Genomic DNA, 25,527 nt, shown 5'->3' with positions numbered 1-25,527 from the left:
ATAAGGCTGCCGACGCCCTTCTGCCCTGCGGGTGATTTCTTTGTGGACTTCTAGGACACCAGTCTGATTCCTGCTTCCCTAAAGCTAAGTTTTCTGCTTTGCCTGTTTGCATTTATGTTTTGTTTTTGTTATCCTTGCTTTTCTGGATTCTGCCATTCCCTGCTGGGATGAGCTGAATCTCCTTTTGCCGGTTGCTCTGTCTTCAGAATATTCCTGAGTACTGACATAGCTTTTTTGAAGCCTAGCGTCTTCAGGGCCTTTTTCACTGTCAGTCTGTTGGCTCTTATTTTCATAGGGTTTTTCATGGATTGCAGACAGCAGCCTTCCTGTCCTTTCCTATCTAGGTAGTTTGGGCCCCGTCTTTGCTCAGTCTATCTTTCTGTCTGTGTTAGTGTTTTCATCTTGCTTCACCGTCATTATATGTTGGGGGCTGCCTTTTGCTTTGGGGTCTGCTCTGGGGCAGTTTAGATTTCCCCTTTCTTTCTTTAGGCCTATTTAATTCTCCGGCTGTGATCGAGGGGTCTAGGGCATCGTAGGAACCCCCCACGGCTACTGTTAGTTGTTGTGATAGGATCAGGGGTCTGCAATCCGATAGCTGCCAACCTCTCTGGTTTTCTGGAAGTAGCTAGCAGTTCTGTTTTTGCCTCCTACGGTGACTCAATCATAACAGAATCACCCGCCATACCGCAGATCCTAGGGTACTCAATAGCAGGAAAGAATTGTGTTTAAAAAAAAAAAAAAAAAAAGTGTGTTTATATTCTTTCCTCTATATCTCTGAGGCCGTAGGGGGAATTTTTTTTTCTCTCAATTGAGATAAAGCAATTGTCTGATCGTGTGGAGCAGCTCGCTGCGGAAGTGCTGGGAATTTCCACCTACCTTGCTCGTTCGCATGCTGTTGAACCAAAGATCCCTACACCTGATGTATTTTTTGGGGATTGATCTAAATTTTTGAGTTTCAAAAATAATTGTAAATTATTTTTTGCTTTGAAGCCTAACTCGTCAGGGATCTCCACGCAGCAGGTTAAAATTGTCATCTCTTTGCTGCGTGGCGATCCCCAGGATTGGGCGTTTTCTTTGAAACCAGATGATCCTATTCTGACTAATGTGAACGCATTCTTTCAAGCTTTGGGGTTGTTGTATGATGAACCTAATGCTATTGATCAGGCTGAAAAGACCCTGTTGGCATTAAACCAGGGTCGAGATTCTGCAGAGTTGTACTGTCAAAAGTTCCGAAAGTGGGCGGTCCTTACTACCTGGAATGATAATGCCTTGGCTGCTCTCTTTCGGAAGGGTTTGTCAGAAGCCGTAAAAGATACTATGGTGGGATTTCCTGTTCCCTCTGGTCTGGACGATTCTATGTCATTAGCCATTCAGGTTGATCGGCGTTTACGTGAACGCAGGATTGCACGAGAGGTGTTGCCACCGATTGAACAGACGTCTGAACCTATGCAATGTGATAGAGTTTTGTCTAAGGCGCAACGTCAGGAGTTCAGAAGGCGTAATAAGCTGTGTTTTTTCTGTGGAGATGCTTCGCATATTATTTCTGTTTGTCCTAAACGAGAGAAACGCTTTGCACACACGTTTTCTGTTGGTGGTGTTCAACCTAAGTTTCTTCTGGCAATTACTCTGATCTGCTCCCTGTCCACATTTTGTGGATTCGGGAGCAGCGCTAAACCTAATCGACTTGGATTTTGCTAAACGTTGTGGATTTCTGATGACACCTCTGCAGACGCCTATCCCTTTGAGGGGGATTGATGCTACTCCTTTGGCTAAAAATAAACCTCAGTTTTGGACCCAGGTGGTCATGCGGGTCGCCCCAGACCATCAAGAAAACTGCAGATTTTTGGTGTTGCATGGTCTGCATGATGCCGTTGTTCTGGGGTTTCCCTGGTTGCAAATTCATAATCCTGTTTTGGATTGGAAGTCTGTGTCTGTGGTGAGTTGGGGTTGTCGGTGTGCCTTTAGTGAGGCTTCGGTTTTTTCCACCTCTCCTCAGTCGCATGATGTTCCTGACTATTTGGCGGACTTTTATGATGTATTTAGTGAGAATGAGTCTGCGTCCTTGCCTCCTCATAGGAGTTATGACTGTGCTATTGAACTAAGCCGGGGTGTAAATTTCCCAAGGGTCGGCTCTTCAATTTATCTGTACCCGAGCACGAGGCTATGCGGTCCTATATTAAGGAGGCGTTGGAGAAGGGTCATATTAGACCATCCTCTTCACCCTTAGGTGCCGTTTTTTTTTTTGTGGCCAAAAAGGATGGTTCTTTAAGGCCTTGTATTGATTATCGTGCCCTCAATAAAATTACTATTAAATATCAGTATCCGTTACCCCTGATTTCGGATCTATTCTCTAGAGTTAGAGGTGCTTGCTGGTTTACCAAGCTTGAAATCAGGGGGGCGTATAATCTTATCCGCATTAAGCAGGGGGATGAATGGAAGACGGCGTTTAATACTCCGGAGGGACATTTTGAGTACCTGGTGATGCCTTTTGGGCTCACTAATGCCCCTTCTGTCTTCCAGTGCTTCATGAACGATATATTCCGAGACTTTGTCGATAAATTTTTGATTATCTATCTGGATGATATTTTGATCTTCTCCAAGGATTGGGATTCTCATGTGGAACATATTCGGACTGTGTTCCGGATCTTGAGGGAGAATTCCCTGTATGTCAAAGGATCGAAATGCCTTTTTGGAGTACAGCGGATTTCATTTTTGGGATTTATTTTGTCTCCGTCAACTATTGAAATGGACCCGGCCAAGGTACAGGCCATTTATGATTGGGTTCAGCCCACTTCTTTGAAGGCCCTCCAGAAGTTTTTGGGTTTTGCTAATTTTTATCGGAAATTTATAGCAAAATTTTCTAGTATTGCCAAGCCATTGACTGATCTGACTAAGAAGGGTGCTGATGTGTTGAATTGGTCTCCGGAGGCTGTTGCTTCCTTTCAGGAGCTGAAGCGAAGATTTACCTCCGCCCCGGTTTTGCGGCAACCTGATGTCTCACTCCCGTTCCAGGTAGAGGTGGATGCTTCTGAGATTGGTGCAGGAGCTGTTTTGTCCCAAAAGGATCCTGTAACATCTAAAATGAATCCCTGTGCTTTCTTTTCCCGAAAGTTCTCTCCATCTGAACGTAACTATGATGTGGGGAATCGGGAACTGTTGGCCATGAAATGGGCATTTGAGGAGTGGAGACATTGGTTGGAGGGAGCTAAACATCAAGTTGTGGTCCTCACTGACCACAAGAATTTGATTTACCTAGAGTCGGCTAAACGCTTGAACCCTAGACAGGCTAGGTGGGCCTTGTTTTTTACACGTTTTGATTTTGTGGTCTCTTTTCTTCCTGGAACTAAGAATGTCAAGGCAGACGCCCTCGCTAGGAGTTTCTTTGCTGATTCTCCTGTGGTGACCAAGCCTGCTACCATCTTAGGCGAAGGGGTAGTTCTTTCTGCCATCTCGCCCGATTTGAGACTTGCTCTGCAAGAGTTCCAGGAGGACAAACCTGAGCGTAGTCCCAGTGGAAAGTTGTATGTTCCTGACCAGTAGAAGAAGAGAGTGATGTCTGAAGTTCAATGCTCTGCATTGGCTGGTCATCCAGGTATTTTTGGTACTAGAGATCTGGTGAGTCGCTCTTTTTGGTGGCCCACCTTGTCTCATGATGTCAGGAATTTTGTGCAGTCCTGTGGGACTTGCTCCCGGTCTAAACCTTGTTCTCGCTCTAGTGGCTTGTTGATGCCTTTGCCGGTACCTATATGGTGATTGGCTGTGCCACACTATAAAAGGCCACCATATGTACTGTTATGTTATACTTGAAAAAGGCCACAATATGGCCGAAACGTTGTATTTTATACTGGCAGAATAAATTTTTGATACAATTTTTCACCCAGACCGGATGCTGTTCCTCTTCCTTATTTTGGACTATTGTTCATTTGGGTCCATGAACATTTGAACTGGCATCCAATCCTCCGTTGTGCTGTCGGCTGCTTTTTGCTGTTTACTGTTTGGACTCTGGCGGGCTTGCACCGGATTGAATATGGAAACTACTAATCCAGAGGTGGGTGAACTGGATACTGCTATGATTTTTTCCTATACAGAGGATGATGCGATAAGAATTTTATCTGGAGCCTGGACAGATATGTCCTTTTTAAATAAACCTACTGCTGATATGCTTAAAAAGAAATATGAAACAGAAAGAAGGAAATGCATATCGTATGAATTGCATGCTACTACATTATGTGAATATTATAAAGTCCGTAGGATTCCATGTGGTTTAAGACCGCATCTGCGTCCTACATTGCTTGTAGATAATTCACAATTTTGCAGCAGGTTTGAGTCTATTACAAACAAGTTTGCATTTGATTTAATGCTTTTGAATGTTGAGTTTCTTCATATAGAGGTGGAGTCTGTGAAGAGAAACATTGACGATTTGGAACAGCAATTAGCAGCTGAATTGACAGCACAGGAGGTGGACTTATTTAAATCCCAGTTGGAGGATAAGTTGATGAAATATCGAGGTGATATAGAAAAAACGAAACGTACGAAATTGTTTCGCGATGCTGATGATTACAGATCTGGTCGTGTGTTTTCATGGCAGATGGGTCAGCACAATACTCCATATTCTAGGAGGGATCGACCTCTGCCAATGCGTAGAAGGAGGAGACCACCAGTTAAGGATCAAAGATTTGGGTTCACTACTGCTGAGTCTGATTCAACGGATGACTCTAATATGGGTGCAGCATCTTCATCTTCTACTTTTTTAGGAAGAGACAATTTGGACAATATGATAAGAAAAGGAGGACCCGTCGAGGAGGTAGAAAGCATAGGAGAAAGAGGAATGTCACGCAAAGCACCAATGCGAACGAGGAATATGGAGGTGAAAAAGAGAACCTAGCAACACAGAGGGACTTGGTGGTAAATATCTCGTCGTGTGTGTTATCTGAAGTGGACTATGGAGTATTATCTAAGGGATTGTCATTTTGTCCCACAAATTTTCCTGATTGGTATGAAATCGAGTGTGACTTGTTCTCTTTTTTTAGGAGACTACGACTGGCGTCCTTTTTTTCTGACAAGGAAGAGAAATCATGTATAATTAATGATGATGATAAATCTAGTGGTTTCACGCTCCAGGGTGTTGGACTATATAGTAAGAGTAATTTTCAACCACCTGTTAGGAATAACTTTGTTGAATCATATATTCAGTTGGTTGAAAGAGATATTGCACAACTGAAAGGGGAGTTTCGGGGTCAACATAGGGGGAATCTTACATACTCTGAAAAACAGGCATTGGATAATCTTTCAAAGAACACTGCTATTACGATAAAAGCTGCAGATAAAGGTGGTGCGGTAGTTGTTATGGATACAGACAAATATAAGATGGAGATTCTTGGCCAACTTTCTGATACTGCAGTGTATGTTAAATTGATGAGTGACCCCACCCCTCGCTTTTTGAGCGAATTACGGCTTTTGGTGGATGAGTCCTTGCTGAATGGACTCATTGATCAGAAGCTGTCTGAATATTTGGTAGTGGATGCTCCCCTGACACCAATATTATATACGCTACCGAAAATACATAAGAGTTTGGAGAATCCATCTGGGCGTCCCATAGTGTCTGGGAGGGGGTCACTATGTAATAAGGTTTCGATTTTTCTTGATAAAGTATTGCGACGTTTTGCTACCTCAGCACGGTCTTATATTGTGGACACAAATGATTTTCTACAGAAAATCAGTGACGTTAAGGTTACTCCTCACATGATACTTGCATCCTTTGATGTGGTTTCTCTATATACGTCTATTGAGCATGATAGGGGTTTGGAGGCCGTCGATGTGGTGCTGACAGGCTCGGACATGGCATCAGAGTGTGCACAGCTGGTCCTAGCACTGTTAGGTTTCATCCTCAGGAGAAATTATTTTCTCTTTGGGGATGATTATTACCTACAGTTGCGCGGTACCGCCATGGGGTCCAATGTGGCCCCAACTTATGCAAACATCTACATGGCGGTATTTGAGGACCGGTATGTGTACAATTCCACCCACTGGTGCCATGTCCGGGCCTGGTGGCGCTACATCGACGATATTTTTTGTATCTGGGATGGTAGTCTGGAAGATCTTCTTGATTTTCAAAATAAATTGAACAATGTATTCTCTGAGTTGAAGTTTACACTGACCTACTCTTATGATCAGGTCCAATTTTTGGATACGTTGGTTTATAAGAAAGATGAGTTTCTATATACCGATCTTTTTATAAAAGAGACAGATAGGAACAGTCTGTTGGTATTTGATAGTAATCACCAATACGGATGGTGGAGTCACTACCATGGAGTCAAATGCTACGTGTACGGAGGATTGTTAAAGAGGATGATAAGTTGGACCTAAGATTGGATCAGATGTGTACAAAATTTATTAATAGGGGTTACCCGATGGATCGAGTTAATTCTTATAAAGTTAAGGCTCAAAATATATCGGTAGAGGATTCTAACCGTAAGCAAATCAAAGGGCCTAAGAGACGAGTTCCTTTTGTTTCAACATATTGTCCAGTTAGTGGCAGGATTGGAGGTATCTTGAACAAACATTGGAGCCTCTTACAGAAGGGTCTACCCCAGATATCAGAATTTGTGGATAGGCCATTACTTTCATATAGACGTGGACATAATCTTAAAGATAGATTGGTAAGGTCAGATATTGGTTCATCAAAAGTTAACATACAAAGGACAATATGTCCTCCGAAGATGGGCAATTTTCCATGCTTGGGATGTGCCTGTTGTGGTAATATGTTAAAAGGTGACAGTTTCAATCACCCTCGAACTGGAAAAAAGTTTTCTATCAAGGAGAGGTATACGTGTTCGTCAAGTTTTGTGATTTACCTGATTTTGTGCCCATGTGGGCTTATGTATATAGGAGAGACTACTATGGAGATTAGGGCTCGCATTAGTAAGAATAAGAGTACGATTAGGACTAAACTAGTGGAGTTGCCGATTCCGAAGCATTTTTTAGAATGCAGACATTCAGTGAATCAGTTACGATTTAGAGTGATAGATGGGGTTCCTGTATTAAGACGTGGGGGTGATAGGGTTAAGATGCTGAAAAAAAAGGAGTTGAGATGGATATCGATTCTTGATACGTTGCAACCAAGGGGTTTGAACTTGGATTACAATTTGCATACTTGTGTCACCTAATCCCTCATCTTGTGCCATTATTCTTTGTTAGGATATATATTTACTTATGTGGCTATTATGGTTTTTTAATTAAATATTTTTTATTTTTTAGTGTCTATAGGTGATACATGTGAAAGAGTGGAGGACACGGGGACTGAACAGTCCTGAAATCATGAAGAGGATGTTGTCCTTTTTGAATTTTGTCGTTGTTTCTTGCCTGCCATTCCCCGTGCCCTCTTTTCTCTTCTTTTCCTTTTTTTCTTTTTCTTTTTTTCTTTTTTGTAAATATCCCAGTTTTGCTCCTTATATAATATACAACATTTATGAATCTCATGAAGTACGGAATATTATTAAATTTACCATGGATGTGGTTTTTTGATTCTAAATGTCCTTTTTTTTTTTTTTGGGAGCATCTTTGGTCTATTCGTGTGGACTCATTAATTTAAATGTGGCTTTACATTTGCTCTTATCTACCAGCGCATGTGCGGGTTTACAGGGGAGTGTTGTATGTGATCGCGCGCTCTGGGCCTCTGCGCGTGCGCGGTCCTCCCCGGTGGGCGGGTCGTGTGGCTGATTCCTCACATAGCACCGCGCATGCGCGGTGTTCGGTGATGGAGTCTTCACGTGACCGGGCCTGGGCGGGGATGGGCGGCGCGCTCGCTGTGGCCATGTAGCGCGCATCATCAGGCTGCGCTCCTGATGTGACCTGGCTCTAGCTGATGCTGTCATATGGGGAGAGGGAACTCTGCCGATATAGGGATTTGTGAGTCCACACAGGATTGGTCCATTGGGGTTGGCGCCACTATTATGTGACTAGGGATTGGCGGTTCATATATGGATATGTATTACTGCAAGGGATTGGTGTGTTATTTCTATGGATACCTTTGATGCATTACGATTATTGGTGGGCTGATTTGGGGATTGATGTTTATATATGAGATGTTTTTGTAATATCTTTAATATGATTATGATTATCATTGTTAACGATTGGATAAGCTGTGTTATTGAATATACATGTAACTGATGGATGTATTTATATGTATTTTATATATAGATTCTTTGTGATGGGTGTTACCTATATGGTGATTGGCTGTGCCACACTATAAAAGGCCACCATATGTACTGTTATGTTATACTTGAAAAAGGCCACAATATGACCGAAACGTTGTATTTTATACTGGCAGAATAAATTTTTGATACAATTTTTCACCCAGACCGGATGCTGTTCCTCTTCCTTATTTTGGACTATTGTTCATTTGGGTCCATGAACCTTTGAACTGGCATCCAATCCTCCGTTGTGCTGTCGGCTGCTTTTTGCTGTTTGCTCCCGGTCTAAATCTTGTTCTCGCTCTAGTGGGTTGTTGATGCCTTTGCCGGTCCCCAGGAGGCCATGGACCCATATTTCAATGGATTTCATCTCTGATATGCCGCTCTCTCAAAGAATGAGTTATTTGGGTGATTTGTGATAGGTTCTCTAAGATGGTTCATCTTGTACAACTCCCTAAGTTGCCATCTTCCTCTGAGTTGGTGCCCCTGTTTTTGCAACAGGTGGTTCGCTTGCACGGGATTCTTGAGAACATTGTATCTGACAGAGGAGTTCAGTTTGTGTCTAGATTTTGGAGGACTTTCTGTTCCAAGCTGGGAATTCAGTTGTCCTTCACCCTCAGACCAATGGGCAGACGGAGAGAACAAACCAGACCTTGCAGTCATATTTGAGATGTTTTATTTCCGCTGATCAGGATGATTGGGTTTCATTTTTGCCCTTGGCCGAATTTGCTTTAAATAATAGAGCTAGTTCTGCCACTTTGATGTCACCTTTTTTTTGTAACTTTGGGTTTCATCCTCGATTTTCTTCAGGGCAGGTGGAGCCTTCTGCCTGCCCAGGTGTTGACACTGTGGTGGAGAGAATGCACCAGATCTGGGACCAAGTGGTGGATAAGTTATCTCTCTCCCAGGAAAAGGCCCAGCGGTTTTCCAATCGACATAGGACCATTGGTCCCCAGTTTAAGATTGGTGATATGGTGTGGTTATCATCAAAAAATATTGCTATGAAGGTGGCTTCTCCTAAGTTTAAGCCTAGATTTATTGGACCTTACAAGATTTTGGAGATTATTAATCCGGTCTCTTTTCGTTTGGCTCTTCCTGTCACATTTAAAATCCATAATGTATTCCATAAGTCCTTGTTGAAGAGGTTTGTTGAACCAGTTGTTCCTGGGGTGGCACCTCCAGACCCTGTATTGGTTGAAGGTAACATGGAATATGAGGTAGAGAAAATACTGGATTCCCATCTGGCTAGACGGAGACTCCAGTATTTGGTTAAGTGGAAGGGTTATGGTCAGGAGGATAATTCCTGGGTCTCTGCCTCTGATATTCATGCCAAAAGATTGGTGCGTGCCTTTCATCGGGCTCACCCTGATTGCCCTGGTGGCGTGGTTGAGGGTTCGGTGACCCCTCCTCAAGGGGGAGGTACTGTTGTGAGTTCATTTTCCCCTTCGTCACTGAGGTCTGGTGAACTCCCTATTCTGGTAAAGGAAGGTAATGAGCCTGATTATCAGGCACCTGAGTCTAATGAGGATGACTGGCTGAGTGGAGTCACTGACTGGATATAAGGCTGCCGACGCCCTTCTGCCCTGCGGGTGATTTCTTTGTGGACTTCTAGGACACCAGTCTGATTCCTGCTTCCCTAAAGCTAAGTTTTCTGCTTTGCCTGTTTGCATTTATGTTTTGTTTTTGTTTTCCTTGCTTTTCTGAATTCTGCCATTCCCTGCTGGGATGAGCTGAATCTCCTTTTGCCGGTTGCTCTGTCTTCAGAATATTCCTGAGTACTGACATAGCTTTTTTGAAGCCTAGCGTCTTCAGGGCCTTTTTCACTGTCAGTCTGTTGGCTCTTATTTTCATAGGGTTTTTCACGGATTGCAGACGGCAGCCTTCCTGTCCTTTCCTATCTAGGTAGTTTGGGCCCCGTCTTTGCTCAGTCTATCTTTCTGTCTGTGTTAGTGTTTTCATCTTGCTTCACCGTCATTATATGTTGGGGGCTGCCTTTTGCTTTGGGGTCTGCTCTGGGGCAGTTTAGATTTCCCCTTTCTTTCTTTAGGCCTATTTAATTCTCCGGCTGTGATCGAGGCGTCTAGGGCATCGTAGGAACCCCCCACGGCTACTGTTAGTGGTTGTGATAGGATCAGGGGTCTGCAATCCGATAGCTGCCAACCTCTCTGGTTTTCTGGACTTAGCTAGCAGTTCTGTTTTTGCCTCCTACGGTGACTCAATCATAACAGACCGCCCACTTTCGGAATTTTTGACAGTACAACTCTGCCGAATCCCGACCCTGGCTTAATGCCAACAGGGTCTTTTCAGCCTGATCAATAGCATTAGGTTCATCATACAACAACCCCAAGGCTTGAAAAAATGCATTCACATTATTCAGAATAGGATCATCAGGTTTCAAAGAAAACGCCCAATCCTGGGGATCGCCGCGCAGCAAAGAGATGACAATTTTAACATGCTGCGCGGAGTTCCCTGACGAGTTAGGCTTCAAGGCAAAAAATAATTTACAATTATTCTTGAAATTCAATCTTTGGTTCAGCAGCATGTGAATGAACAAGATAGGCGGAAAATCCCCGCACTTCAGCAGAGAGCTGCTCCACACGATCAGACAATTGCTTCATCTCCATTGAGAGAAAAATTCCCCCTACGGCCTCAGAGATATAGAGGAAAAAATATGCACACAAAAAAAAAAAAAAAATTCTGACACTTTTTCTTTTTTTTTTTTTCTTTCCTTTTCCCTTTTTCTTTTTACAATTCTTTCCTGCTATTGAGTACCCTAGGATCTGCGGTATGGCTGGTGATTCTGTTATGATGAGTCACCGAAGGAGGAAAAAACAAAATACCAGCTAAGTCCAGAAAAACCAGAGAGGTTGGCAGCTATCGGATTGCAGACCCCTGAACCTATCCACAACAACTAGCAGTAGCCGTGGGGGGTTCCTATGGTGCCCTAGACACCTCGATCACAGCCGGAGAGCTACATAGCCTTAAGACAGAAAGGGGAAAAACTAAACTGCCCCAGAGCAGACCCCAAAGCAATAGGCAGCCCCCAACATATAATGACTGTGAAGCAAGATGAAAACACTAACACAGATAGAAAGATAGGTTGAGCAAATGATGGGGCCCAAGCTAACTACACAGGACAGGATAGGAAAGCTGCTGTCTGCCATCCGCAAAAACCCTATCAAAATGAGCCAACCGACTGATAGGAAAAACAGGCCCTGATGTCGCTAGGCTCCAAAAGACTATATCAGCACTCAGGTATATTCTGAAGACAGAGCAAAACATCAACAGATCAGAGACAAAAATGGAATTCAGCTCACCCCCGGCCAGGGATGGCAGAACTCCCAAAAAACAAGGCAAAACAAAAACAAAACTAAAGAGTACAAAGCAGAGCAGAAAAACTTAGCTTTGAGACGCAGGAATCAGACTGGTCTCCAAGAATACATCAGGAAAATCACCAGCCAGGAAGAAGGGCGTCAGCAGCCTTATATCCAGTCATCAATTCCAGCCACCCAGTTATCATCTAGCTGCCCAGGTGTTTGGTAATCAGTCTCACTACCTTCCTTCACAAGAGGAGGGAGTTCATCAGACCTCAATGGTGAAGGAAAAAATGAACTCACAACAATAATAGGTCCCGTATAGTGCTCCATACAGTATAATAGGTCCCATATTATGCTTCATAAAGTATATAATGGGTCCCATATATTATACAAACAGTACAATGGGTCACATATATTGCTAGTGTGAGGCAGTGACCCATGTCACAGGTAGGGGTCACTGTGTGTTCTCCCCAGGATGTGCATGGAGGCATATGAAGGCCATAGGAGTGCATGACAGCCAGGAGCATAGCTGTGACTGCAAAGCAGACTAAAAATAAAATAAGTGCTAGCCTTGGAACCTGCTAGGGTCCAAGGCAGATGTAGGGAAAACCTGCTCTGGGATGTTGTGTTGTGTAACAGACTGCAGGATGGTAGTCGTGCAATCCATTTCATTCCAGGCCCGGGATTTCCATGTGGCTTGAGGCCACAGATTTTTTGTTAAAAGCCCTGCAGAAAACGGTATGGATGTGTCAGTGTCAGTTGTAACATCAGTGTCAGTCTGGTGTGTGCTATTGTGCAGAGCTGTTGGCTTTGTAGAGTGTTGTGAGCTCATTTTCGGGTTTGCCTCTGGCTTCTGGTGAGGGTTATGGAGCTGGCTGTGCTGACAGAGGAGTAGTGCGTTCTCTATCTGGACTCCCTCTGTTGGTGAAGGGAGGTAATGAAGCTGATCTAAATGGCAGAGACCGGCCACCTGAGGAAGAGGACTGCGATTGGAAATCAGGAGTTTCTGACTGGATTTAAGGCAGCCGACTCCCTAGTTTCTTGCTGGTGATTTTTCCTGACTGTGGCTCCTGGTTTCCAGTTTGGTTCCTGCCTTCCTAAAGCAAAGTTTTCTCTGCTATTGTTCATATGAGTTTTTGTCTGGTTTACTTAGTTCTTCTGTTCAGCCAGCCCTGGCTGGGACTGAGCTGAATCCCCATTTTTGTCTCTGATCAGTTGATCTCTTTTGCTCTGTCTTCAGAATATACCTGAGTGCTGATATAGTGATTTGAAGTCTAGCGACTTCAGGGCCTTTTTCTATCAGACGTGTTGGACATTCTTTTTGGCAGGGTTTTTTGCGTGATTGCAGACAGCAGCTTTTCTTTCCTGTCCTTTCTAGTTAGCGAGGGCCCCATCGTTTGCTCAGCTTATCTTCCTACCTGTGTCTGTGTTTTCATCTTGTTTCACCGACAATACATGTTGGGGGCTGTCTATTGCTTTGGGGTCTGTTCTGGGGCAGTTTAGATTTTCCCTTTCTTTCCTTAAGGTTATTTAGTTCTCTGGCCGTGACGAGGCGTCTAGGACCACCGTAGGCATGCTCCACGGCTACTGCTAGTTGTTGTGGATAGGATCAGGGGTCTGCAATCCGCTAGTTACCAACCTCTCCGGTTTTCTGGGCTTAGCTTGCTTTTGTTTTTTCTTCCTCGGTGACTCATTCATAACAAAATCACCAGCCATACCGCAGATTCTAGGGTACTCAAAAAAAGGAGAGAATTGTTAAAAAAAAAAAAAAAAAAAGTGTCAGAATTTATTTTTTTATATGTATATTTTCTCCTCTTTTTCTCTGGGGCCGTAGGAGGATATTTTTTTTTTTCTCTTCTTTTTCTCCTTGATGGAGATTAAGCAATTGTCTGACCGTGTGGAGCAGCTCGCTGCTGAAGTGCGGGGAATTTCCGCCTATCTCACTCATTCACATGCTGTTGAACCAAGGATCCCTGCTCCTGATGTGTTTTCTGGGGATCGGTCTAAATTTTTGAATTTTAAGAATAATTGTAAATTATTTCTTGCCTTGAAGCCTAACTCATCGGGGAGCTCTGTGCAGCAGGTTAAAATTGTCATCTCCTAGCTGCGCAGCGATCCCCAGGATTGGGAGTTTTCTTTGACACCTGAAGATCCTGTTTTCACTAATGTGGATGCATTTTTTCAAGCCTTGGGGTTGTTATATGATGAACCTAATGCTATTGATCAAGCTGAGAGAGCCTTATTGGCATTGAACCAGGGTCAGGATCCTGCAGAGTTATACTGTCAGAAATTCCGAAAGTGGGCGGTCCTTACTACATGGAAGGGTTTGTCTGAGACTTTAAAAGATACTATGGTGGGATTTCCTGTTCCCTCTGGTCTTGACGATTCTATGTCATTAGCCATTCAAGTTGATCGGCGTTTACGTGAACGCAAGACTACACGGGAGGCGCTGCCACATTTTGAACAGATGTCTGAACCTATGCAAAGTGATGGAGTTTTGTCTAGGGCGCAACGTCAGGAGTTTAGAAGGCGTAATAAGCTGTGTTTTTTCTGTGGAGATGCCTCTCATGTTATTTCTGTCTGCCCTAAATGAGAGAAACGTTTTGCACACATTTGCTGTGGGTGGTGTACAACCTATGTTTCTTTTGGCAATTACTCTGATCTGCTCCTTATCCACATTTTCCGCGAAGGCTTTTGTGGATTCAGGAGCGGCCTTGAATCTAATGGACTTGGATTTTGCTAAACGTTGTGGTTTTCCTATGACACCTCTGCGGACGCCTATTCCTTTGGGGGGTATTGATGCTACTCCTTTGGCGAATAAACCTCAGCTTTGGACCCAGGTGATAATGCGGGTCGCCCCAGTCCACCAAGAAAATTGCAGATTTTTGGTGTTGCATAATTTACATGATACCATTGTTCTGGGTTTTCCCTGGTTGCAAATCCATAATCCGGTTTTGGATTTGAAATCTGTGTCTGTGGTGAGTTGGGGTTGTCGGTGTGCTCTTGGTGACACTCCTGTTTTCTCCACCTCTCCCCAGTCGCATGATGTTCCTGACTATTTGGCTGATTTTTATGATGTATTTAGTGAGAGTAAGTCTGCGTCTTTGCCTCCTCATAGGAGTTATGACTGTGCAATTGAGTTGAGACCTGGGTGTAAATTTCCCAAGGGTCGACTTTTCAATTTATCTGTACCCGAACACGAGGCTATGCGATCTTATATTAAGGAGTCGTTGGAGAAGGGTCATATTAGACCATCCTCTTCGCCCTTAGGTGCTGGGGTTTTTTTCGTGGCCAATAAGGATGGTTCATTAAGGCCTTGTATTGACTATCGTTCCCTCAACAAAATTACGGTTAAATTTCAGTATCCGTTACCCCTGATTTCTGATTTATTCTCCAGAGTTAAAGGTGCTTGCTGGTTTACTAAGCTTGACCTCATGGGGGCGTATAATCTTATTTGCATCAAGCATGGGGATGAATGGAAGACGGCGTTTAATACTCCGGAGGGACATTTTGAGTACCTGGTGATGCGTTTTGGGCTCACTAATGCCCCTCCTGTCTTCCAGTCCTTCATGAATGATATTTTCCGGGACTTTGTGGATAAGTTTTTGATCATCTATCTGGATGATACTTTGATCTTTTCCAGGGATTGGGATTCTCATGTGGAACATGTTCAGACTGTGTTCCGGATTTTGAGGGAGAATTCCTTGTATGTTAAGGGATCAAAGTGCCTTTTTGGTGTACAGAGGATTTCATTTTTGGGATTTATTTTGTCTTTGTCAACTATTGAAAAGGACCTGGCCAAGGTACAGGCCATTTATGATTGGGTTTATCCCACTTCTTTGAAGGCTCTCCAGAAGTTTTTGGGTTTTGCTAATTTTTATCATAAATTTATAGCTAATTTTTCTGGTATTGCTAAACCACTGACTGATTTAACTAAGAAGGGAGCTGATGTGCTGAATTGGTGTTCAGAGGCTGTTTCGGCCTTTCAGGAGCTGAAGCGGAGGTTCACTTCTGCTCCGGTTTTGCGGCAACCTGATGTCTCACTTCCTTTTCAGGTGGAGGTAGACGCTTCAGAGATTGGTGCAGGAGCTGTTTTGTCCCAAAAAGATCCGGTGACGTCTAAAATGAATCCCTGTGCATTCTTTTCCCGAAAGTTCTCCCCATCTGAACGCAACTATGATGTGGGGAATCGGGAATTGTTAGCCATGAAATGGGCATTTGAGGAGTGGAGACATTGGTTGGAGGGAGCTAGACATCAAGTTGTGGTCCTCACTGACCACAAGAATTTGATTTTCCTTGAGTCGGCCAAACGCTTGAATCCTAGACAGGCTAGGTGGGCCTTGTGTTTTACGCGTTTTGATTTTGTGGTCTCCTTTCTTCCAGGCACTAAGAATGTTAAGGCAGACGCCCTTTCTAGGAGTTTCTTTGCTGATTCTCCTATTGTGACCAAGCCTACTACCATCCTAGGTGAAGGGTTAGTTCTTTCTGCCATCTCGCCCGATTTGAGACGTGCTCTGGAAGAATTCCAGGAGGACAAACCTGAGCGTTGTCCCCTATGGGAAAATTGTATGTTCCTGACCAGTGGAGGAAGAGAGTGATGTCTGAAGTTCATTGCTCCGCATTGGCTGGTCATCCAAGTATTTTTGGTACCAGAGATTTGGTGAGTCGGTCTTTTTGGTGGCCCACCTTATCTCGTGATGTCAGGAATTTTGTGCAGTCCTGTGGGATTTGTTCCCGGTCTAAACCCTGTTCTCGCTCTAGTGGGTTGTTGATGCCCTTGCCGGTGCCTAAGAGGCCATGGACCCATATTTCAATGTATTTTATTTCTGATCTTCCTGTCTCTCAGAGACTGACTGTTATCTGGGTGATTTGTGATAGATTCTCTAAGATGGTTCATCTTGTACCAGTCCCAAAGTTGCCATCTTCCTCAGAGTTGGTACCCTTGTTTTTACAACAGGTGGTTCGGTTGCATGGGATTCCTGAGAACATTGTATCGGACAGAGGAGTTCAGTTTGTTTTCAGATTCTGGAAAGTCTTTTGTTCCAAGCTGGGAATTCAGTTGTCCTTCTCCTCTGCGTTTCACCCTCAGACCAATGGGCAGACGGAAAGAACAAACCAGACTTTGGAGTCCTATTTGACATGTTTTATATATGCTGATCAGGATGATTGGGTTTCATTTTTGCCCTTGGCCGAATTCACTTTAAATAATAGAGCTAGTTCTGCCACCTTGATGTCGCCCTTTTTCTGTAACTTTGGGTTTCATCCTCGATTTTCTTCAGGGCAAGTGGAATCTTCAGCCTGCCCAGGTGTTGACACTGTGGTAGAGAGAATGCAGCAGATTTGGGACCAAGTAGTGGATAAGTTGTCTCTCTCCCAGGAAAAGGCCCAGCGGTTTTCTAACCGGCATAGGACTATTGCTCCCCGGTTTAAAGTGGGTGATATGGTTTGGTTGTCATCAAAGAATATCTCTATGAAGGTGGCTTCTCCAAAGTTCAAGCCAAGATTTATTGGACCTTACAAGATTTTGGAGATTCTTAATCCTGTTTCTTTTCGATCAGCTCTTCCTGTTACGTTTAAGATCCATAACGTGTTTCATAAGTCGCTGTTGAAGAGATATGTTGAGCCAGCAGTTCCTATGGCTGCACCTCCTGACCCTGTATTGGTTGAAGGTAAGGTGGAATATGAGGTAGAGAAAATACTGGATTCTCGTCTGGCTAGACGGAGACTCCAGTATTTGGTCAAGTGGAAGGGTTATGGCCAGGAGGGCAATTCTTGGGTCTCTGCCTCTGATATTCATGCCGATAGATTGGTTCATGCTTTTCACCGGGCCCATCCTGATCAGCCCGGTGGCGTGGATGAGGGTTCGATGACCCCTCCTCAAGGGGGGGTACTGTTGTGAGCTCATTTTTGGGTTTGCCTCTGGCTTCTGGTGAGGGTTATGGAGCTGGCTGTGCTGACAGAGGAGTAGTGAGTTCTCTATCCGGACTTCCTCTGTTGGTGAAGGGAGGTAATGGAGCTGATCTAAATGGCAGAGACCGGCCACCTGAGGAAGAGGACTGCGATTGGACATCAGGAGTTTCTGACTGGATTTAAGGCAGCCGACTCGCTAGTTTCTTGCTGGTGATTTTTCCTGACTGTGGCTCCTGGTTTCCAGTTTGGTTCCTGCCTTCCCAAAGCTAAGTTTTGTCTGCTATTGTTCATATGAGTTTTTGTCTGGTTTACTTAGTTTTTGTGTTCAGCCAGCCCTGGCTGGGACTGGGCTGAATCCCCATTTTGTCTCTGATCAGTTGATCTCTTTTGCTCTGTCTTCAGAATATACCTGAGTGCTGATATAGTGATTTGAAGTCTAGCGACTTCAGGGCCTTTTTCTATCAGACGTGTTGGACATTCTTTTTGGCAGAGTTTTTTGCGTGATTGCAGACAGCAGCTTTTCTTTCCTGTCCTTTCTAGTTAGCGAGGTCCCCATCGTTTGCTCAGCCTATCTTTCTACCTGTGTCTGTGTTTTCATCTTGTTTCACCGACAATACATGTTGGGGGCTGTCTATTGCTTTGGGGTCTGCTCTGGGGCAGTTTAGATTTTCCCTTTCTTTCTTTAGGCTTATTTAGTTCTCCGGCCATGACGAGGCATCTAGGACCACTGTAGGCACGCTCCACGGCTACTGCTAGTTGTTGTGGATAGGATCAGGGGTCTGCAATCCGCTAGTTACCAACCTCTCCAGTTTTCTGGGCTTAGCTTGCTTTTGTTTTTTCCTCCTCGGTGACTCATTCATAACAGTAGAGCTATGCCTGTGTGATGCAACACAGGCCAGCAGAGCCAGCAGTCAGGACAGCTGAATAGCCTGGCACCTGCAGCGTACATGGCGGTTCTGCCGTCCATGTTAACTGGTCTCAGAGGTGGATATCCTGTGACCGGAGATGAACCGTAGGTGGATGTCCTGTGCCCGAAGGAGGACTGGCGTATTTAATGGCTACAAACAGGTGGATATGGTACCTGGCTGTAATCCAGAGGATATCAAGGATTGTGTATGGCTGTGAGCAAAGCGACAATAACACGGTGGTTTAGTCGCCCATGGTAACTGGACACTGGAAGACTGTTTAGTGACTGCGATCTAAAGTATATCGTGTACTGTGTAAACTGAAGGAGGACATGTCTTGTGAAAAGCTGTGAGTAAGAGACATTGACATGGTGCTGCAGTTGCCCACTGTAACTGGACAAAGGGAGGTCAAGCATGTTTAGTGACTGTGCAAATGGAAAGATGCCATGTACTATGTAGTGCTGTGTTTATGTGAACTGGACATTAAGGCTATGCACTTGTGTAAAGTAGACATGAATGCTATGTACCTGTGTGAAATGAACATTTAATGTTGTGAAGTAACACATTAAAGAGACTTTGTGTTGAAACTTTGTGAGTCACTGCCTTCTCACTGCATAAGTGTGCTACCGCTGCACTACACTTGATAAAGTATAATGAGACCCATGTATTGCTCCATATAGTATAATGGACTCCATATATTGCTCCATTCATAAAAAAATAATCAAATACTCACCTCTCCTTGTTCCACGTCGCTCTGGTCTCCTCTGCTCCGATCTCCTCAGCATCTTCTTGGTCTCTGCATAGAGGGTGCGCTGTACTGACGTCATCATGTTCTCTGCACTGAGACATCAGAGAGAGTCAGAAGGCGCTGAGGAGACTGGAGCAGCAGAGATTGGGGAGAGGTGAGAACTTGAAACAGGATGTGGTGTAGGGCTCCTCCGACTCATGCACCATACCTTGCTAGTGTCCCCGACGACAAGTGGGCTCCCCCCCATCTGTCCAGGGCTCCGGCATCTGCCCGACTGCATCGGGTAGTGACGCCAGCCCTGCAGACTAATATACTAAGGTAAGACAGCTCCTTTAAGTTCACATAGAGGCATTGTTTGGAAGAAGGCAATAATTTAACTTGAAAATTAAATGTTAAGATCATGTTTTACAGGTAATAATAAAGGGCAAACGAACATTGGAATTCAAGATAAATCCAAGGCGAATAGAGTAAACTGCTACTAGGTAGGACACTCCTGGCATCAGGTGTGAGAAAGCCCATGAGTGAGCCACAGTTGGGTCAACTGTTCAACCCATCATCAGATCAGTAAATATAAAGCATATTATTCCAAATTTCAAAGTCCAGTCGTCCTTGACAAATAGTTTAACTGGTGCTTATGCCTATTCAGGTTGTAAATGTTTGATGACTAAAGAACTATGAGATGGTGATATGATCACATATAGATACCTGCACTCCTGGGAATCTGGGGCGAGAAGCAGAAGTGTTCTCCCATCACTCAAGGAGAGACCTAGACAGTTGTTCCTCTGTATGCCAATGGGCAGTTTGGGCAGATCTCCAATTTCAGTGCCCTCCAGTATTGCTTGACAACGGGTAAGAAGCGGAATTTCTAGATCTGCAGAAGAGTCTGTATCTTTAGATAGAAGAAGGCTACCTTCCTGGGTGAGCTGCAAGTATCGTTCCTTCCAATGCTTGAAAAGAAACCCACCTAAAAGTGAGAAGACACTAAATATTTTGGGTAAAATTTTGCCCACAAGAAAATTTACATAGATTTACTCATTTAACTGAGCCCAGTTTGGAGAAACAAGATTCTGTATGAAAGTTTTTTTAATGGAATTATTTTAAGTGGATTTCGGGGCAAATTTAGTTCCAATATCCAAATGAAAAAAAACACTTTAAATTCTTTTTTGAAAAATCTTCTTATCAATGTCAATGGAGAAAAACCTGTAAATAAAATACATGTCACTCTTTTTGTTTTTTTTTTGTTTTGTTTTAGAAAAGTTAGCAACATATCATTTCTTGGGGCATTTTTGCTTGAACAAAATGCTCATAATTTGACTAATGAATCAATTGAAGCTTAGTGTGAAAATGCCCTAATGACTCAGTCACATATCAGCTATTTTTGTAAATTTGCTACCTTTAATTTTCTTTTTTATCGCAAACCCATTAGAATAATTGTAACTTTTTACATGACAAACCAAGTGTCCCCTAAAAAATGGAGTCATGTCCAACTTTTATACAGTTGTGCTCAAAAGTTTACATACCCCGGCAGAATTTTTTCTTTCTTGACTTTTTTTCAGAGAATATGAATGATAACACCAAAATTTTCTCTCCACTTATGGTTAGTGGTTGGGTGAAGCCATTTATTGTCAAATTACTGTGTTTTCTCTTTTTAAATCATAACGACAACCCAAAACATCCAAATGACCCTGATCAAAAGTTCACATACCCTGGTGATTTTGGTCTGATAACATGCACAGAAGTTGACACAAATGGGTTTGAATGGCTACTGAAGGTAACATCCTCACCTGTGAGCTGTTTGCTTGTAATTAGTGTGTGTGTGCATAAAAGCTAAGTGAGTTTCTGGGTTCCAGACAAACTCTTGAATCTTTCATCCAGCCACTGACGTTTCTGCATTGTGAGTCATGGAGAAAGCAAAAGAATTGTCAATGCATTTATGGGAAAAGGTAATTGAATCATATAAAAGAGGAAAGGGATAAAAAAAGATATCTAAGGAATTGATAATGCCAGTCAGCAGTGCTCAAACTGTGATTAACAAATGGAAAATCAGGGTCTCTGTAAAAATAAAACCATGGTCAGGTAGACCAACAAAGATTTTGTCCACAACTGTCAGGAAAATTGTTCGGGATTCAAAGAAAAACCCACAAATAACATCAGCTGAAATACTGGACTCCCTGAAAACTAGTGGTCTGGCTGTTTCAAAATCTACAATAAGGAGGCACTTGAAGAAAAATGGGCTGCATGGTCGAGTCACAAGAAGAAAGCCATTATTGTACAAATGCCACAAAGTATCATGCCTACAGTATGCAAAACAACACAGAAACAATCCTCAAAACTTCTGGAACAAGATAATTTGGAGTGATGGGGCCAAAATTGAACTTTTTGGCCACAACCATAAACATTACATTTGGAGAGAGGTCAACAAGGCCTATGATGAAAGGAACACCATTCCTACTGTAAAGCACGGAGGTGGATCACTGATGTTTTCAGGATGTGTGAGCTACAAAGGCACAGTAAACTTGGTCAAAGTTGAAAGAAAGATGAATGCAGCCCGTTATAAGGAAATACTGGAGGCAAATTTGCAATCATCAGCCCGGAAGATGCACATGGGATGTACTTGACAATGATCCAAACACAAGGCCAAGTTGACCTGTCATTGGCTACAGCAGAACAAAATGAAGGTTCTGGAGTGGCCATCTCAGTCTCCTCACCTCAATATCATTGCGACACTCTGGGGAGATCTCAAGAGCACAGTTCATGCTAGATAGCCCAGGAAATTACAGGAACTGGAAGCTTTTTGCCAAGAAGAGTGGGCAGCTTTACCATCTGAGAAAAGAACCTCATCCACAACTACCACAAAAGACTTCAAGCTGTCATTGATGTTAGAGGGGGCAATATACGGCATTCAAAAATGAGATAAGTAAACTTTTGATCAGGGTCATTTGGATGTTTTGATTTGTCATTAAGATTTAAAAAGAGAAAACACAGTAGTTTGACAATAAATGGCTTCACCCAACCCCTAACCATGAGTGGAGAAAAGGTTTTGGTGTTATCATTCATATTCTCTTAAAAAGGGCCAAGAAAGCAAAAATTCTGCTCGGGTATGTAAACTTTTGAGCACAACTGTACATGCTGTATATCAAACTTGCGAATGCAAATCAGTGGCTTGGGAAACAATAGCTGATATCATATGCATGTCATCTGTGTGCCATCCTTATATTTATATTTAATGAGTCGGATAAATTGAAAGGAATCTGTAAGCAGGTATTTCCTATGTAATCTAAGGTTAGCATGAAGTAGGGTTTGAAACATTGATTTTAGGTCACCTATTAGGCTGTGTGCTGTTGTTTCAATACAATGAGTGTTTTATCAGCAAGAGATTATGACTAGATATGAGATAATTTGTTCGGATTCGGTTCCAAATGCGATTGGAATAGAATATTGTTTTTGCAATATTCGAACACATCCGAACGTTCTCAGAGTCAATGGGAGTAGAAATTACAGAATATATTTGGAACCGATCATAAGACATACATTCGCCACTAATATTGTTCGAATATGGCTCGAATATGTCACAATCAGATTCGGGGACAAAATCCAAACAAATTCGCTCATCTCTAATTATGACTGCCGTGACTGGTGCACACATGCATCTTAGTCAAACCCTGCCCCCCGCACTGAATAGCAGCTTACTGTCAATAGACAATGTCACAGTCAGCTGTGGGGTGGGAGAGGGCAGTTTCTGGGCTCTACTTCAGGCTACATCTAAAAAATCTAATTGTATCTCAACAGCTGCACCCAATAAATTAAGTGACACATTGCTGGAATCAGGGTCTCTTTCTCTACATTATACAGATTCCCTGTAAGTATTTTCTCTTTATGTAAAAAAAACAACAGATGCAACAAGGATTGTAAAAACTGACACACAGACCAAACATTGATCCACCACAGTGAAAGAAACACGGACCATTTTCTGATGCATGAGGCAAAAAAAAGCTAATATGTGAAATCAGCCTTAGGCTGTGTGCCCACGTTGCGTTTTTTTAAGCGTTTCCGCAGTGGTTGAGCTGGATCAGACGCTGCAGAAACGCTTAAAAGAAGCTTCCCATTCAATTTAATGCATTTTGGCATTTTTGTGCCAATGCATGCGTTTTTTCCGCTCAGAAAACGCTTAGCGGCTAAAAACGCAGCATGCTCATTATTTTCCGCATAGCTGAGCGTTTTTAGCTGTTTCCAATGTTCCCAGAAAACGCGCGGAAAAAAACGCATCAAAAACGCGTGATTTTTGTGCAAATAATACGCGCGTTTTCTGGGGAGGAGTCCTTTTTTCTGAGCGTTTTAAACCGCTAACGTGGGCACATAGCCTTAAAATTTCAATTGAAAATGTAATCCTATTGTAAATAATAATATTCAATCAGGACTGTAAAGGTGGCACTGCAGCCATGGACCTGGGATAATGGATCAAAAAAGGACCCAACATTTGTCCGCAGGCAATCATCAATTGTGGTCATTGAATGGGGCCTACATGGTTACACTTGAATGATTGACTTTGCCCCTCTTCTGAGATACTCACCAAATCTAAAGTCAATTGGCATCCACTATAACTTGCTCCTACACAAGGGGTATACAAAATATAAGTACTTTTGGGCTGATTCACGGATTCTAAAATATTTTTCTGCATATGACTTCCTAAGAGTTGTCCTGGGTGTCAATAGTATATAATTTAGTCTAGTTGGCTTCTTGGTACTGTCAAGGAGTTGGCCACCTTAGAAAATCCATTTTTCAGAAATTCCCTCTCTAGAACCCTCTGCCTGAAACTGTAAAAATTCTCCAGGAAACAGGTGGACAATTAGTGTTATGGATGGACAATAAATTTGATCCTAAATGGGAGACAAAATTGGCTATTTGGCCATAGGATCATCTTTTTGGGCTCATCACATTTCACCAGTGATTTTGTTCAATGTTTCATCACATATTTATCTGTGTCTACCAAGTTTCATCTGAGTTTGGTCCATGTTCTATCAGCTTTTCTCAAATCAGAAAAAAAATTTCTCTACCATCTTCTATCTACCAGTCCATGAAAAATGGACAGCACTTGGATGGCATCCGAGTGTTATCTGATTTTTACATTGAACCAGAGACTTGCTGTGGCGATTTTGATCTGAGTCTTGGATCACTATCAGACAGGACTCTGAGATTTTGCGCAGACACTCTTTCCACAAAAAATGTGAATGGCCATGTAGACATTAAGAGGTACGAGTGTCAACTCGTATACGAAAAACGGATGTCTGAATGAGCCCTGGGGGTAATATCTAGAATATTACAGCTGTGTATATTATTTTCAACTTATAAATATCATAATTGTTTGAACAGATGTAAAGGCAATGAGATTAGTTAATTTTTAATCTGGTTACTCGATGATTTCGTTATCTGGCACAGTTCTCTTCTCACAGATGGCTGCCTAATAATGAACAAAAAATTTTTTTTAATGTATTACAAAATACATTTAAGATGAGAATAAGGCTTTCTTGGCCCATTCCCTTATACAAAATACATTCAGTAATGACCCAGGAATACGTCTGTAACCAATTCTGTACAGGTTCCAAGTTGAATGGAGGTGACATAGGTGTATCTAGGCTTTCTGGTACCCGGGGCAAGAATTCGGTTCAGTGCCCCCCCCCCCAACTACATATGCGACTTGCACACTTAGTCATGTACCGACAAACTGCTCTCCCTATTGCTCTCAATGTTCGGTGAAAAACTGAGAAGCAGGAAGAGAAGCTCGTTGTCACAGGACCATAAATATGAAAGTTGCATATGAGTTTAGTGTCCATGTGATGACTACTGGAACCTGCAGAGCTGAATCCTGACATTGCAGCTTCTGAATTCTCACAACTAACGCACTGCACAGTTTTAGGATTCTCCCGTACTGGTGGCAAGAGTACACGGTCATGTGAGCACAAGCATGTGATTTATATACTTCTGGCCACTTTCCGACTAGACGTGCCCGGTCTCATTTTCATTGAGTGAGGCCCCACATGTCTAGTTAGCATGTGACCGCATGTATGTAAATTACCGGCACGAGAGAATCCTGACAGCGTTCAGTGAGCACTGTGAGAATTCAGAAGTCTGCAGTCACAAGGAATGACAGCAGACTCAGCACAAACCTGGACACCCCCTTTAATGCTCCTAACATAAATTAAAACAAGAGTTAGTCAGTATCACAAATAATATTTATATCCAGGTACCATATAGATGACATAATCTTTTCTTTTCTTCTTCTTGTCCAGACCCCATGATGAGTTTTCTCATCCACATCTCATCTCTGCAGACTTCCATCTTCTCCGGTCTTCTGCAGCAAAACTCCACACGATGCCCTTAAAGATAGAAGTGTCATTATAATGCTCCTGAATAAAAACATCTGCAATATACTGTCACCTCACACTATTCCCCTCCCT

The 25,527-nt window shown here is 43.0% G+C and overlaps 1 protein-coding gene across 2 annotated transcripts in view; it reads right to left on the bottom strand.

Annotated features, from left to right (window-relative positions):
- Positions 1-25,527, bottom strand: part of LOC141051998 (uncharacterized) — a 146,214-nt gene that overhangs the window by 26,226 nt on the left and 94,461 nt on the right. For both annotated transcript variants that reach the window (XM_073549161.1, XM_073549160.1), the window contains exon 2: positions 19,778-20,036. In XM_073549161.1, the coding sequence (XP_073405262.1) occupies positions 19,778-20,036 (259 nt within the window). The remainder of the gene's footprint in view (positions 1-19,777; positions 20,037-25,527) is intronic.

Source organism: Dendrobates tinctorius, unplaced genomic scaffold, assembly GCF_039654945.1.
Source record: "Dendrobates tinctorius isolate UK_male_01 unplaced genomic scaffold, ASM3965494v1 ptg000158l, whole genome shotgun sequence".
NCBI classification, from domain to species: Eukaryota; Metazoa; Chordata; class Amphibia; order Anura; family Dendrobatidae; genus Dendrobates; species Dendrobates tinctorius.
Note: the sequence above shows the minus strand (reverse complement) of the source record. Positions and strands in the feature narration are given on the sequence as shown.